The 17,279-nt window shown below is 40.6% G+C and overlaps 1 protein-coding gene across 1 annotated transcript in view; it reads left to right on the forward strand.

Annotated features, from left to right (window-relative positions):
* Positions 1-17,279, forward strand: part of LOC126223916 (small subunit processome component 20 homolog) — a 206,637-nt gene that overhangs the window by 75,305 nt on the left and 114,053 nt on the right. The window contains exons 15-17 of the mRNA XM_049942200.1: positions 5,845-6,056; positions 8,623-8,846; positions 10,575-10,843. Coding sequence (XP_049798157.1) covers positions 5,845-6,056; positions 8,623-8,846; positions 10,575-10,843 — 705 coding nt within the window. The remainder of the gene's footprint in view (positions 1-5,844; positions 6,057-8,622; positions 8,847-10,574; positions 10,844-17,279) is intronic.

The following is a 17,279-nucleotide window of genomic DNA, read 5'->3' on the forward strand; positions in this document are numbered from 1 at the left end:
CTCTTTTGAATCCTGTAATTTGCAATTTATTAGTTTCTTTACTATTGTACTTTTGTTATTTTCACCTACTTTAAGTAAATTTTCTTTGTGTGTGTACATGCCAGAAGCACTTTTAGTAGTATAGCAGGTGACACGTTATTGATAAACATGGGACACTTATTCTCTCTCTCTCTCTCTCTCTCTCTCTCTCTCTCTCTCTCTCTCTCTCTCTCTCTGTCTGTATCCAGCTATGTACACTAGACGCTCGCTAATCCGGCCATTCCTGGTACATATGGGTGCCTGATTACTAGAAGTGCCGGATTATTGAGTGTCTGAAATTCATTTTATTCATTTATTTTGTTTTTTATTTAGTTTGAAAACATAGGGGATATAGCATACTGCACTTTATTAAACCGAAGGATACAATTTTGAAACATAGAAGATATACTTTATTAAATCCAAAAATACATCAATTTTCAAAGAAAACTTGGTCTTTGAGTGTGTACTGTACATAATTATACAGTCATATCACTCACTATGAAACATGCTCCTAATTTTTAACTGCCGCAATGATGATAAGTGACGGTGCCATGCTTTATCACACAACCCCTTTACAAGCATTACATCGATACCGCATGTGTCTGGTTGTTGCATAAAGTACTCCAGGAAGACCTCAGCAGTTTAACCACCAGCAGTGTGAGAAATCTTCATGCTCTCTCTTCCTGTGTCCTCTTCTTCATCACTTTCATCATTACTTTCTTGCACACTTTTAATTATTTATTTAAATGTTAAGGTTTGACCCGTATCACAATTTTCCTCATTCAGCCACTTAGTAACAATTTCATCATCAATTTCTTCTCCTGGAAGGTTGTGGAACATGTCAGTGTACAAAGTAATTGATAATTCCAAATTGACTGGCTCATCTCTGGCACTCACTACTTGATCCAACTCGGCATCAATGGTAGTTGTTGTTGTGGTCTTCAGTCCTGAGACTGGTTTGATGCAGCTCTCCATGCTACTCCATCCTGTGCAAGCTTCTTCATCTCCCAGTACTTACTGCAACCTACATCCATCTGAATCTGCTTAGTGTATTCATCTCTTGGTCTCCCTCTACGATTTTTACCCTCCACGCTGCCCTCCAATACTAAACTGGTGATCCCTTGATGCCTCAGAACGTGTCCTACCAACCGGTCCCTTCTTCTTGTCAAGTTGTGCCACAAACTCCTCTTCTCCCCAATTCTATTCAATACCTCCTCATTAGTTATGTGATCTACCCATATAATCTTCAGCATTCTTCTGTAGCACCACATTTCGAAAGCTTCTATTCTCTTCTTGTCCAAACTATTTATCGTCCATGTTTCACTTCCATACATGGCTACACTCCATACAAATACTTTCAGAAACGACTTCCTGGTGCTTAAATCTATACTCGATGTTAACAAATTTTTCTTCTTCAGAAACGCTTTCCTTGCCATTGCCAATCTACATTTTGTATCCTCTCTACTTCGACCATCATCAGTTATTTTGCTCCCCAAATAGCAAAACTCCTTTACTACTTTAAGTGTCTCATTTCCTAGTCTAATTCCCTCAGCATCACCCTATTTAATTCGACTGCATTCTATTATCCTTGTTTTGCTTTTGTTGATGTTCATCTTATATCCTCCTTTCAAGACACTGTCCATTCCATTCAACTGCTCTTCCAAGTCCTTTGCTGTCTCTGACAGAATTACAATGTCATCGGCAAACCTCAAAGTTTTTACTTCTTCTCCATGAATTTTAATACCTACTCCGAATTTTTCTTTTGTTTCCTTTACTGCTTGCTCAATATACAGATTGAATAACATCGGGGAGAGGCTACAACCCTGTCTCACTCCTTTCCCAACCACTGCTTCCCTTTCATGCCCCTCGACTCTTATAACTGCCATCTGGTTTCTGTACAAATTGGAAATAGCCTTTCGCTCCCTGTGTTTTAACCGTGCCACCTTCAGAATTTGAAAGAGAGTATTCCAATCAACATTGTCAAAAGTTTTCTCTAAGTCTACAAATGCTAGAAATGTAGGTTTGCCTTTCTTTAATCTTTCTTTTAAGATAAGTTGTAAGGTCAGTATTGCCTCACATGTTCCAACATTTCTATGGAATCCAAACTGATCTTCCCCGAGGTTGGCTTCTACCAGTTTTTCCATTCATCTGTAAAGAATTTGCGTTAGTATTTTGCAGCTGTGACTTATTAAACTGATAGTTCGGTAATTTTCACATCTGCCAACACCTGCTTTGTTTGGGATTGGAATTATTATATTTTTCTTGAAGTCTGAGGGTATTTAGCCTGTCTCGTACATCTTGCTCACCAGATGGTAGAGTTTAGTCAGGACTGGCTGTCCCAAGGCCGTCAGTAGTTCTAATGGTATGTTGTCTACTCCCGGGGCCTTGTTTCGACTCAGGTCTTGCAGTGCTCTGAAACTCTTCACGCAGTATCGTATCTCCCATTTCATCTTCATCTACATCCTCTTCCATTTCCATAATATTGTCCTCAAGTACATCGCCCTCGTATAGACCCTCTATATACTCCTTCCATCTTTCTGCTTTCCCTTCTTTGCTTAGAACTGGGTTTCCATCCGAGCTCTTGATATTCATACAAGTGGCTCTCTTTTGTCCAAAAGCCTCTTTAATTTTCCTGTAGGCAGTATCTATCTTACCCCTAGTGAGATAAGCCTCTACATCCTTACACTTGTCATCTAGCCTTCCCTGCTTAGCTATTTTCACTTCCTGTCAATCATATTTTTGAGACATTTGTATTCCTTTTTGCCTGCTTCATTTACTGCATTTTTATATTTTCTCCTTTCATCAATTAAATTCAATATTTCTTCTGTTACCCAAGGATTTCTACTAGCCCTCGTCTTTTTACCTACTTCATCCCTCAGAGCTACCCATTCTTCGTCTACTGTATTTCTTTCCCCCATTCCTTCCAATTGTTCCCTTAAGTTGTGCCTAAAACTCTGTACAACCTCTGGTTTAGTCAGTTTATCCAGGTCCCGTCTCCTTAAATTCCCATCTTTTTGCAGTTTCTTCAGTTTTAATGTACAGTTCATAACCAATACATTGTGGTCAGAGTCCACATCTGCCCCTGGAAATGTCTTAAAATTTAAAACCTGGCTCCTAAATCATCAATGGATGACCACAATTTTCTCCAGGTCTTCATTATGTTAGCGCTCTCCTCTTTATCACATGCTTCGGCTGCTTGGAAAACAATATCATGTATGTTAATTGCTTTCCAAGTCATCACCATAGTCTCGATAGAGTCGTTTTCACTTTAGTTCAGCAAGGAGATGAGAAGTGAATGCCGATAATGAAGTTTAATTGATTCCAAAATTCCCTGGTCGTGGGCTGGATTAGCGCTGTCACATTGGGTGGGAGAAAAAATGTTTGTATACCACCATACTTAATAGAAACATCTGAAGGATGACTGGGAGCATTGCCAATTATAAGGATAGCTTTCGGTGGAAGGTTTTTTTTCTTTAGCTCTTTTCTCACTGCTGGTACACATGTTTTATGGAACCACCGAGAGAGCATTTGTCTGTCCATCCACACTTTCTTCTGAGCACAATACTGCACAGGTAGATTATTTGTGTCATTGTGTTGAAAACAATGTGGACGTTGGGATTTTCTGATCACCATAATCGGTAGATTATGACTCCCATTTGCATTACAACATGCCATTAATGTTACGCACTGTTTCCGTAGCTTGTAACCACGAGCTTCCTTCTCATTCTTGGCAGCTAATGTTTTTGAAGGAAGCCTCTTGTAAAAGAGTCGTGTTTCATCAGCATTATACAAGGCATCAGCAGTTAAATCTTCTTCCTCTATTATCTTCCATACCCTGTTTACAAACTCGTCGGCATCCTTATCATTTGCTGAGCGATTCCCCCCAGTGACTGTCAGCTGCTGAATGTCATGTTTTTCCAGTTTGATAGCCGACCTTCACTCACTGCAAACAAGTTACTACCACCAAGTTGTTTGTTAAATGCAGCTGCTCTTACCTTTATAATCGGGCCTCTGACTGGAATTCCTTTACTGCATTGCTGTATGAACCATATATAAACAGCTATGTCCAGTTCTTCATTCTCACTCTTTCGCATAACCTTCCGTTTTCCCAACTCACTATCCATTTGTCCTGAGTACTGTTGAATAGCATCTTCTTCCTTTTTGATGTCATAAAAGTCATTGTGCACATGGTTTGGATGTGCGCCGGGATACTGATAGGCCGGACTACTAAGGGCCGGTTTAACGAGAGTCTAGTGTGTATCTATCCATCTATGATATCTATCTGTTTATCTCTCACCACAATAACAATCAAACTAGGAAAGATGAAATACTGAAACTTAAGTCTTAAGTCATATGGGAATGAATCATAATGGGGCAGGATAAGTGCATACTCACATTTTGATCAGTGAACATATAGGTAACAAAAGTGTTAAGGGAAATTTGCATTGCATATTTTGGTTTCATTCTGGCATAGCGTTCCCCAATTTAATAAAAATCGTCTAAAGGCTGGTTTACATGAATATTTTCTTTAAGGTAATGTATGACCTTTAACTGATGGTCAGGTCTGTAAATGCTTAAAGTACAAGGGTATGTCAATTATTATCCGCAAAGTAGTTATAAAATTTGATTGTAATCAAATAGGAAACTTACAAGAACATCATCTTTCGAGATAGACTCCTTGTGTTTCAATACACTTGGTCCATCGTTGTACAAGCTTCCTGATGCCCTCATAAAAGAAGGTTTGATGCCCTCATAAAAGAAGGTTCTCGGTTGAGCTGCGAGCTAGGAATGCACCACTTCTTTCACTGCTTCGTCCGAGGCAAATCGACGATCCCTTAATGGCTGTTTGAGTGGACCAAACAAGTGATAGTCAGAAGGGGCAGGATCGGGGATATATGGAGGATGATCCAGTACTTCAAATTTGAGTTTCTGGAGCATTTCAGCAGTGTGACCAGCAGTATGTGAACGGGCATTGTTGTGCAACAACACAACACCTTTTGACAGCAATCCTCGACGTTTGCTTAACAGCACGACAATGATAACGAAACTAAATTAGCTGCTTGAAAATTACAAAGATACATTAACAAATAAACGAAGCATGTGTCATCAACGTAAAATGACAGTACTACCAGAATAAACAAAAATATAACTAAATTGCGGATAATAATTAACTTACCCTCGTACATTTTATAGATACATCCTCATCCAATCATAGTGATGGTCAATAAAAACCCTTTCAGTTTTTACTCCTTGCCGGCCGGAGTGGCTGTGCGGTTCTAGGCGCTACAGTCTGGAACCGAGCAACCGCTACGGTCGCAGGTTTGAATCCTGCCTCGGGCATGGATGTGTGTGTGATGTCCTTATGTTAGTTAGATTTAATTAGTTCTAAGTTCTAGGCGACTGATGACCTCAGAAGTTAAGTCGCATAGTGCTCAGAGCCATTTGAACCATTTTTTTTTTTTACTCCTTGAAACATTTCAATTGCTGACATTTTCACAAATAACTAGTAAAACCATAGGGTTCTTCCCCCTGGTGTGTGAAATCTTGTTGTCCAAGACTTTCATTTTTGTATTGTATTTTGATACCGTACACAATCTTATATTATGAAATATTTTCTTCTCATATAGACTTTCATTTTTGTATTGTATTTTGATACCGTACACAATCTTATATTATGAAATATTTTCTTCTCATATTAGGATGTAAGAATGTGTGACTTTCATATTTTTTGTATTATTTGTAAAGTACTATACATTCAGAATTCCACTTTAAACATTTGTTTAATTGTTTACAATATTGGTGCAATAAAACTGTGTATTTTTTCAGATGACACTACTGAAATGATTACTACTATCGATAAATCACTAAATTTGGAATGTGCACCTAATCCAAAACAACTACAAAGCTCAGTCAATCTTTTGGGTGTAGTGTTAGACAAATTTGGATCACTTATGGGACAACAGCTGTTACCATATTTATTAAGAGTAATACTGTGTGTTGGTGCCATAGTTAAGGGATTCTTAGAGAGGAGAGAGATGGTATGTATCAGTGTATACATGTTGTTCTCAGTAAATTTGTGTTAAACACTATTATGAGACAGCTTCAGTTTCTCAAATAATTCATACCGGTACCTGTATGTAATACAGTAATATGGAAAATGTAATGGAACTGTTGGCTTGTGAAACATGAGGTTCCTCCTGTGGTAAAGAGGGAAAATAAAAATAGGATGAATGCAGGAAGCTGGAGGGCTTAGTAGAGATGAAGCTTTGTAAATATAAATGCTGAATCAGTCAGAATAATCACACAGTAAACTGAACAAAACTGAAACCTATACTTTGGTTTTGTAAGCAATGCAAGTCTTTCGTGATGTAAATAATAATTATCAGAGAATCAAATTGTACATTATACATAGTAAATGTTATTCATTTTGTCCTTGTTGGAGCAAAAGCTAATGTGAGTAGTGTTTTGTGTTGTGTGCATCTATGAACCACACATCACTCCGCTATAGGTGAGTGGTTGCCTTCCCTTTATTTTATGTATTATTCCATCCAGAAATTTCTATTATTGTTACATTTGTTTTAAATTTCATTATTGATTTATTATTAGTTTTTTTAAGTTAGTGGCCGTTCCACTCCTTAACCTCACAACCTTGGCTTTCAGATGTTACAGCTCTTCAGCTATTTACTTTTAGGGCAGAACAAAATCATTTTATTTTATAGCCAATTTCCATATTATTTTTCCAGTTTTGGTGTTGTTTTTTGCCAGTTTCAAAGTAATTTTTTTGCCCATTTCACTGTTACCCACTGACAATTCTGTTCTTTCTCTCTCTCTCTCTCTCTCTCTCTCTCTCTCTCTCTCTTTTTCCCGATTTTACAGTTATTTTTGGTGATTTTGGTATTTGTTCCTGACTTATTTCTTGTGTATTCTATGTTCCTATTTTTGCCTTATTTCATTGTTTTTCAATGGTATGTTGAAAATACACCTGTCAGTCACACTGAACTGTAAACACTTTAGGAGTCCACTCAACAAAATGCAGTTATACCATAATAAAGTTATATTTCTCAGCACCAAATATTTTATTTACACTTTTTAAAATGAAATCATATATGTTGAAGCCATTAAACCTTATCAATCATAGAAAAAGTCACTTTGCAGCCATACACAGTATAAAGTTCTACAGAAGAATTTCAAAGTTCTCTTTTGAGACTTACTGTCACTGATCCCTCAGTACTTCGCTATAGTGTGAAAACAGATGCCCGGAGTCTAAATTTTGAACACGGAAGACACACTGCCTTCAGCACAACACCAGACATTTCATGTCCACATATCCTGCTGACATGGAAAGTTGCTTTTCCACTAAATTATGAAAGGTTTTGTAAGTTGCTTTTCCACTAAATTATGAAAGGTTTTGTATCCCTTCAGAATATCTTATACAGCTGAGATCTGCTATTTTAGGTACATATAATATACTCTTTGCCATGTCAGCATTAATAGAGTCTATAATCCTCCCTTGACTGAAATGAGAAATATAGCTGTGAGCACAGACTTAATATGTGGATGTGACCTTAAGAGCTTTTACTCTTTTTTGAAGGAGAAACCCAATGTATTTAATGTTTCCATCAATTCTTTTTGAAATATTCATCCCTTCATATTATTAAATAAATAATGGGTTTAATCACCTCTAATTCATTTTCCCACAGTAATGACACAATCTTCACTTTTAACTTGGAATACAGTGAATGTTTTATCCAGTGACATCAGGTTTCAAGATATTTTTGTGCAACAAATTGAACCAAAAATGGTGTGGTTTGGAGAGATCTTTATAATGTGTTTCATCAGTTAAAGTGCATCTTTTTGTGGTGCACAAGTATAAATACAAAAATCACCAAATACGGCACTTTAGCTACGTAAACACACAAATCAACATTAAGCAGCCAGCCACAGCAAAGGATACGTGAAGTCATGCTAATACATTTCTGGCAGAAAAGCAGAACATTGGAATGTTCATTTAAATACTTATTCAATATTATTTTTACTATTTTGTGGTGTAGTTTGTGGTGACGGCATGACCTGTCGCATTGGCCAGGGATTAGGTTACGTTGAAAGGTATCAGGCACCATCTTGATTTACATGTTTTCATTTTTTTTAAAGTTTTGTATCTGTTGTTTTTGTATTTACATTTGTGTGTTATGAAAATATGTAGTTTGAGGCACCATGTGAAAGATATCTCAAAAATATGCCATTCTTTTGTATGATAGGTTGCGCAAAATTGTTGGTAAAATTTACATCACTCATTAAATCTGTTACTGAAATCTAGTTTGTTTAGTCACATCTAGAGCCATAGTTCTTTATGTGAGATATCAACTGTAATTCTAAGATTATACACGATTCTCAGAATTGAGAAAAAAAATCAGTTACTAATATTAGTAAACTGCTGTCCTCGGATTTATAATATTTTCACATGGGAATGGGAAAAATTCCAGATTTTGCTACATTTCATAAAAACTACAGCAGGTAGGTATGATTGTTGTACCATTGTAATTCTTTCAGTATCACCTGTTTTGTAATTTTTTTTTTTTTTTTTTTTTTTTTTGTGAATTTCAGATATTTCCTGCATACATTCCTGCCCTCCGTACTCTTCGTAATAGTTGCACAGCAGCCCTTATTCGCTTTTTCTCACAATTTGATGAGTTCATATGGTCTCCAACTGAAATCGATGCTGTATTTGATGTGTTTGTTTGGCCATCATTAGAACGTTTACCAACAGAGGGAGTCCATAGCCCAACAGCACTTCTTAAATTATTTATAACTTGGAGTCACAATGCTAGGTACGTTTATTCCTCATAAGATGCAGAATATTTATTTAGTAAATGTACTTTGGTAATGACTTATTAGCACACTTGAAGTAACATTGTTTATTGAACATGAAATAAACCCAGTACAATTCGAGGACAAAATCCGCACATGAAATAAGATGGAAAATGTCCTCCTGTGACAATTGAAGATTACAATGGAAATGATCTACTGTAGTGTTATGAAGTGTGTGAGCCTGAGTACAAAGTCCCAATCCTTGGTCGGTGGTCGCACAGCACTGTCTGGTGGCATGGTGAAGGTGCAAGACAGCACAGACTGAGGCATGGAAATGCACCCAGCACCGGAGGAACACAGTGGAATCAGAGGGGTCAGTGGGAACAGCTCGCAGAATGCAGGGATGGTCACAGAAGAGGTCACTACAGCAATAGCTGGAACGACTTCGAGTTAGCCTGTAGGGACAAGGCTGGTGACTAACGTGGAAGGAGCCACAGTGACAGCCACGGTAGCGCCTGCAGCCACAGCAGCAGCGTTGACAAGAGGTCCAATGTTTATGGTGAGAGAGGCCATAGGGATGGCGACGTAGGAGGCAGCAGCGTCGGTGGCTTTGGAGAGAAGAGAAATGGCCATGACATTGCTGGTGGAGGTGGCAGTGGTGGTGTCATTGCAGAGAGGGCTGGCCATGAGTGTGGTGCCTGTTGCAATACCAACGAAGATGAAGGCAACGTCATTGCAGAGAGGGACAGCCACAAGAGGGACAGCCATGGCATTTCTGTGGCAGTGGTAGTGCAGAGTGGGCAAACCAGAAGAGATGGCTGTGGCAGTAGCTGGGATGACATCAGGCCTCTTGCCAACACCACTGCTGTGGCTGTGGGCATGACCGTGGCTGTCCCTGTGGCTCCTCCTGTGTTTGTTTTGGGCCTGCCCCTGAAGAGCAGGCCTGCAAAAAACACAGGAGAAGCCATAGGGACAGCCACGGTCGTGCCCACAGCCACAGCAGCGGTGTTGGCAAGAGGCCTGATGTCGATGGTGGGAGTGGCCATAGAGATGGCCGCAGAGAAAGCAACAGCATTGGTGGTGCTGGAGAGGAAAGGCCTTGGCAGTGCTGGTGGAGGTGGCAGCAGTGATTTCGTCACAGGGCCAGTTGTGATAGCTGTGCCCATGGCAGTACCAATAAAGGTGCAGGCAGTGTCGTCAAAGAGAGGGGCAACCATGAGGGGTACAGCTATGAAAGGGACAGCCGTGACAGTGCTGGCAGTGGTGGCACCACAGAGAGGGCTGGGCACAAGAAGGACGTCCAGCCCTGCTGCAGCTACCGTCACAGAGACGGTGCCGACAGCAGCAGCTGCAGTGGGATAACTCTTACCAGCAGCCATAAATTAATGAAACTAAGCTCCAACTGAACAAAGGAAGTGACTCCAGAAAACAGGGAAAGACTTGTGAAGAGCAGCCTTGTCTTCTCATCCTGACTGGGCACCACCGTCTATGGGAGAGGGCTAGCCACGGCTACATTTACTGGGTGAAAAGCAGTACTGCATGGCACCATCAGATATTGGTATGGCAGAGGGGAAGCATGTGGGTGATGGAAGATACAAGAAGTTGGTGCAGCAACCAGTGAACTGTGATCAGTTGCTGAAGCTGACAGAACTAGGTCCAGTTATGTTTAGACAGATTATCATTAAATTTTTCTTCTATGTAACCAAAAAAAACTTTTAAACCTTTAAGATTTCTTTTTCTATTTTCAGATATTTTGTGCTGTTTGCAAAACACTTAAGAGGCAATCCAGATGTAAGTCCATTACCATATATTATGAAGCTCCTGCTTGGAGAAAAGACACACAGTTCCGTGCGGAGTGGAATCATAGAAATAGTGGAGAATTTGTTAACGTTACAAGATCATCAAAAGCAACAAGAAGACAACACAAAAACTCCAGAAGAAGGAGGAAAATTTGTGCCTCCATTGCAAGTCAATTTTGTACTTCCAGTAGATGAGGATGTTGTTTCACAATTATCATGTAAGAATTTTATATGTGTGTAAAATTTTGTCATAAAACAGCATTTTATGTGCCCATTTTTGTTAAGCACCCATTTTGCAAAATCTAGGTGTGAAAGTGGAAATTCACAGATGACTATCACTTTATTTAAACAGCTTGTGGCATATGATCTCGTCTTATTCTGCACTGATTGTAGAAGTCACTCTAAAAGTTTTGAGAATGTCTTTACTCCAATCTGTTGACATGCTTCTAAGGCAGACAGCAACAGCAGAGTTTATTTTTCTCTATTGTCATTCATGTTGTGTGAAATGGTGTGGTGTTTAAGACAGTGGACTTGCATTTGGGAGGACAGTGGTTAAAGTCCCTGTCCACACACTCGATTGTAGGATACAAATTCATTCTGGAAACCAACCCCAGCCTTTAGTTAAGCCATTTCTCTGCAGTGTCCTTTCTTCCAGGAGTGCCAGTGCCACAAGTATAGCAGGAGAACTTCTGTTAAGTTTTGAAGGTAGGGGATAAAGTTCTGGCGAAAGTAAGGTTGTGAGGATAGATTGTGAGTGCTGCTCAGGTGGCTCAGTTGGTAGAGCACTTGTCCATCAGAGGCAAAGATCTCAAGTTCAAGTTCCAATCCAGCATGCAGTTTTAATGTGCCAGGAAGTTTCAGTGCAGTTTTTGTTTTCTGTGGTGTGCTTAAATTGGTTAATGCAAATGCTGGGCTGATTCCTTTGAAAAGGACATGAATGATTCCGTTCCCTAATCAAAAATTGTGCATCACTTCTAATGACCTCATCATTGACAGTACATTAAGCCACAATCCTCTTTCTTCCCTTCAGTCACTGTCAGCCATTGACGTGAACTTGGGACTTCATTCATTTGAAAGTTTGCTGTGATTTCAAAGAAACTGGAACACTCGTATTTAGTATTTGAGAACTGCTGTTCTTACATTAACATGCAGAGTAAATTAAGAAACAATTCCTCAAAGAGAAGCAAACTATCCATGTTTGTCATTTTGACCCTCTTCAAGTTGCAGGATATCTTTCACATAATTTTTGGATGTCTTGAATGCAAAATGTTACATAATGCACTTTTGTCTCCTAAATGAACAAAGTTCTTATTGTAAAGTTTGGGGTATGTGGAAGGACTCACTAGGTAATTACATGAGGCTGCACTATTACTAACATGGAGTACACGATCTTCTACCATCTCAATAAGGAAAATTTGATTTTTTTTTTTTCCTCCACAGACCTGATTTACACGATGTGAGCCCCGTGAGTAATAATAATAACAACAACAACAATAGATATCTCTCTCATATCTGGCCGCCTCTAGCATATCCGTTGTGGTAATTTCAATCATTGTGACAGTCCAACATCTCGATTTTAGCATTGTCACTGGATATGGAGAGATATAAACTTTCACCACAATGAAACATACAGGATGAAATACCACACTGAGAAATAAGCAGGACAGCATTGTTCAGAAAGTGTTGTTTGTGGCTGATAAGTGAGCTATACATTAACCCTGTAAGGGTTAATTTAAGTGTCCTGACCCTCCCCCCAACACTACAGGTTGTGTCATTGACCAATGTTTCAATATTTCACACTCATGTTTCCTGTGTTAGTTTTATTCCAGTGAAGCCTCACTTTCTGCTAATTGTAACTATTTATTTTTCCAGATAAATGACATGTCAGTTGTGTGGTAGCTTGGAACGTGTAATGTTTATTAGATAAAACACCCACTCACATATGCACATAGTAAAATCCTAGTTTTCAGAAAAATAGTCCATATGTGATCATCAGTAGTATGCAATTAAAACCCAGGCCAGAATGTAAACCAGGTATAGTACAAGTGCATAAGCAGAAGTCATAGTAGACAGCCAGAGTCTGACAGCAATATATCAGCCCTGGTCAATTGTGGATCAGTCTTCTGCATGTCAGGTATGTCCTTGATATCACAGACAGTCTACATCTACATTTATACTCCGCAAGCCACCAACGGTGTGTGGCGGAGGGCACTTTACGTGCCACTGTCATTACCTCCCTTTCCTGTTCCAGTCGCGCATGGTTTGCGGGAAGAACGACTGCCGGAAAGCCTCCGTGAGCGCTCGAATCTGTCTAATTTTACATTTGTGATCTCCTCGGGAGGTATAAGTAGGGGGAAGCAATATATTCTATACCTCACGCAGAAACGCACCCTCTCAAAACCTGGACAGCAAGCTACACCGCGATGCAGGACACCTCTCTTGCAGAGTCTGCCACTTGAGTTTGCTAAACATCTCCGTAATGCTATCATGCTTACCAAATAACCCTGTGATGAAACGTGCCGCTCTTCTTTGGATCTTCTCTATCTCCTCTGTCAACCCGACCTGGTACAGATCCCACAGTGATGAGCAATACTCAAGTATAGGTCGAACGAGTGTTTTGTAAGCCACCTCCTTTGTTGCTGGACTACATTTTCTAAGGACTCTCCCAGTGAATCTCAACGTGGCACCCGCCTTACCAACAATTAATTTTATGTGATCATTCCACTTCATATCGTTCCATACGCATACTCCCAGATATTTTACAGAAGTAACTGCTACCAGTGTTTGTTCCACTATCATATAATCATACAATAAAGGATCCTTCTTTCTATGTATTCGCAGTACATTACATTTACATCTGTCCCTGCATAATATGTTTTACTGAGCCAACTGGTGGACCACTCTTGGTGAAGGCTAGTAGCTCAGTGCCCTCTTCATGGTGCAACCTCGCAGGACTTATTAATTTAGCAAACCCTCATCCTGATCAGTAATGGTCATCAAATTCTCTAAAAATGCCATCCTTTTTATTGGATTGTAGGCAACAAATTAAACCCACATACAGCTTTGCACAAAATGCTTTATTTTTCCAACTTGGAAAAGACAACTAAGTGTACTAACAACAGTCAAAGAGTAAAAACTTATATCTAATGTCCACTGCACTTGCATGGAGTAAACGAAGCACGCATCACTGGCTACTCTCATGTCACCACACAGCCCCCCCCCCCCCCCCCACACACACACACACCTCCCCAAAGTGCAGAGCACCCGGGATGAATGGGTCCTTAAACTTGACTTGTCTCCCTGCTCTCATACGACAGACGACTTGTTGCTGCGAGGATGAGGGAGCTGGTGTGGGCTCTTATGTTGTGTTTCCTTGTGGTTCCATGTCCTCTTGCCATGGGTTCTTCTGCCATATCATGAGTAGTGAGTTCCAAACTTTGGTCCTTCTCATCCTGTTGAGTGTCATCATACTCCAGTTCTGGTAAGATCCATGCTGGTTTTACCCTCTCTATGGACACACTAATAGTTTTGTCATTCTGTGAGATGTCCGTAGTATGGGTGTTGTGTCATATGATTCAATAAGGTCCAGTATGTGAAGGTTGTAGTGTTGCTCTGACTGAATCTATGCAGAGCATGACACGTGTACAATCTCCCAATGCCTTATGCACAAAAAACTGGTCGCTTACCGCATATAGGTACCGTAGACCTTCTCATTGTCTCCACATGCTCACGGATTTCACATATCAGTGATGAGAGGTTTATTGGCATTGGTGATGAGGCAGCAGTTAGGTAATCTGCCGTGATTCTCAGTGGTTCCCCATACACCAATTCCGCCACTGAGGCACCGATGTCCATGTTGTATGCGGTCCATAATCCAAGGAGAACCAATGGTAAGGCTTCCGTCCAGCTTCTCTGATGACACATGAGAGCTGCCTTCTACGTCCTGTGCCACCTCTCCACCATACCATTGCTCGCTGGATGGTAACTTGTTGTATGGTGGTGTTAGAACCCACATAAATTAGCTAGCTCATTTGACAGACTAAACTCAAACTGGTGGCCTTGATCTGTTGTGATATGAAGGGGGCACCCAAAGCAAGCTAACCATTGAGAGACAGATGCCTTTGCAACCATTTCTGGCGCTATGTCAGTGATTGGAATGACCTCCGCCCATCTCATGCATCTGTCTACCACTGTTAACAAGTATTTCTAGCCATCAGAAACTGGAAGTTGACCCACTACATCCAGATGGACATGGGCAAATCTTCCAGGTGATCCTGTGAAATTCCCAATTTCCGCATGAATGTGTCACCCTGTTTTGCAGCACTGACATTGTAGGCATGCACAAGTCCATTCGCTGGCATCCTTTTTAATTGATGGCCAGACGAAATGTGCTGTCAGTAACTTGATTGTGGCATATGCCCCTGGGTGCACCAGGCCATGAACACTGTCAAATTCTGCTTTACAGAATCATTGTGGAATGTATGGGCACAGCTTCTGCCATGATATATCACACTATAACTTCATCCTGTGCATGAGTATCGGTTTTAAGTGTAACCCTGTTGTGTGGTCCATCAGTAACTTCTGTAGATCCAGATCAATTTTCTGCAATGTCGTGAGTTCTTCATCATTTATTGGTCTGGTCACACCGCAAACATGAGAAAAGTAATCTGCAACCAGATTCTCCACACCTGTGATGTGTCTTATATCTGTGGTGAATTGACTGAAAAGCTCTATGTGCTGGAACTGCCTTGGCGAGCACTTATTGTTGATGTTGCTGAAAGCTGACACTATAGGTTTATGATCAGTGGAAATTGTTACTGGCCTTGTTTCAATATATGTGAAAATTGTTAATGGCATGACTTCAACAACTCTCTTTCATATGCACTCCATTTCTTCTGTCGAAGTTGCAGCTTCTTTGAGAAGAAACTAAGAGGTTCCCACTGCCCATCGACTTGTTGTTGCAAGGCTGCATCAATTGCGACCTGGCTGGCATCTATTACAATACTCAACGGTGTTGCAGGTATGGGGTGTGTGAGTATCCTGCCTCCTCAAAGCTTCTTTGTAAATCGCCAAAAGCTTTGGTCATTTCTGGTGTCCATTGCAGCTTTCGCTTGCCTGTGGTATTGTTGCTATCCAGTGCATTCGTAAGCAGCTCCTGTGTTTCAATGGCAATTGGTAAATGATGCTGGTAAAAATATACCATCACAAGATAACGCCTAAGTTGTTATGTAGTCAGTAGGTTTGGGTAGGTTGCACAACATGTTGATCTTCTCTGATAATGGCTGTATACTGTCGGCTGAGACTATATAGCCGAGAAAAGTTACCCGACTCTTGCCCCTGGCGCATTTGCGTTTATTTAACACAACTCCATATGCATAGAGCCTCTGTCGTACCTCCTGAATATGTCTGTCGTGTGGTTACATATCCGTTGAGGATACCAAAATATCATCCAGATATGCGTAACAGAAAGGTAATTCGTGATCACCGCTGTCTTTGCCACGTTTGCTGGAGCCACAGGAATCTGATTGTATGCCTTATGACAATCCAGTACTGAGAATATTTTCACACCCGCTATAGCATAGATAAACTCTTTTATGTTTGGTATGGGGTACTTGTCCAAGATTGTTCTCATGTTCAGTTGGCAGTAGTCACCACAGGGACGCCATGTGCCATCTTTCTTGGGCACTAGATGGAGAGGGGACGCACAAGAACTGTCAGACCTTCTAATTACTCAGCCTGGAGCATCTTCTCAATTATCGCTTTTGTCTACGCTAATCGCTGTGGGGCTAATCTGTGGATGCATCTTGATACCGGCAGACCTGGGGTGGTGCATATATAATGCACTGTATTATGTTTAACTGCTGGAGTCTTTATGGCTTCTTGTTGGGGGGACTGTATAGCTGAACTACTGACTACTCCTAAAACAGCCTCTGCCACACTGCACCAAAAACCTTTTATCATGGCCCTGTTTGATCCGGTAGTGAGAGAGTTATTTGCCAAGTCCACTGTGAGTGCAAAATGAGACAAGAAATCTGCACCTAAGATCGGCTGTAAAATATCTGCTACTACAAAATTCCACTGGTACCGAGTAGATAAACCAATATCTATTGTGAGCTCTTTATAACCATACGTTTTTATACATGGGTTGTTAACTGCTGTCAGTTTCAAAGGCTCCCACATGTCCCTCTTAACAAAGCTCGTAGCCGGCAAGGTACTCACTTCTGAGCTGGTGCCTATCATGAAGTTAAGGCCTGAGAGTCTATCAACCACTTGTAATCCGTGCGCTGTTAGCTTATATTCCCAAGATGATGCAAAGTTGCATAAAGGTATAGCATACAGGAAGCCTTCAAGTGCCTTACCTTGACTGTACGTGTTGCTGCCTGCAAGTCATCCAGATCCTCATTCGTATATGGTGCCATTTGTGAGTGCTGCAGCCCGTGACGCCTAGAGCATGCTGCCCTTGCCATTTGGGTATCCACAAGGTTTTGTGCATCTCATAGCTTGAGCCCAAATCGTCAGTGATACCAGCAAAAATTGTCGGTGTGAGCTTGATCCTGTTTGGAGTGTGACCTCTTCTTGTTACTGATGGGCCTGGTGGACGTCTGCAGCTCCAACTTATGCAGCCGAGTAGCCATATTTTCCATCGCATCTTGC

The sequence above is a fragment of the Schistocerca nitens genome, chromosome 1 (assembly GCF_023898315.1).
Source record: "Schistocerca nitens isolate TAMUIC-IGC-003100 chromosome 1, iqSchNite1.1, whole genome shotgun sequence".
Taxonomy (NCBI): Eukaryota; Metazoa; Arthropoda; class Insecta; order Orthoptera; family Acrididae; genus Schistocerca; species Schistocerca nitens.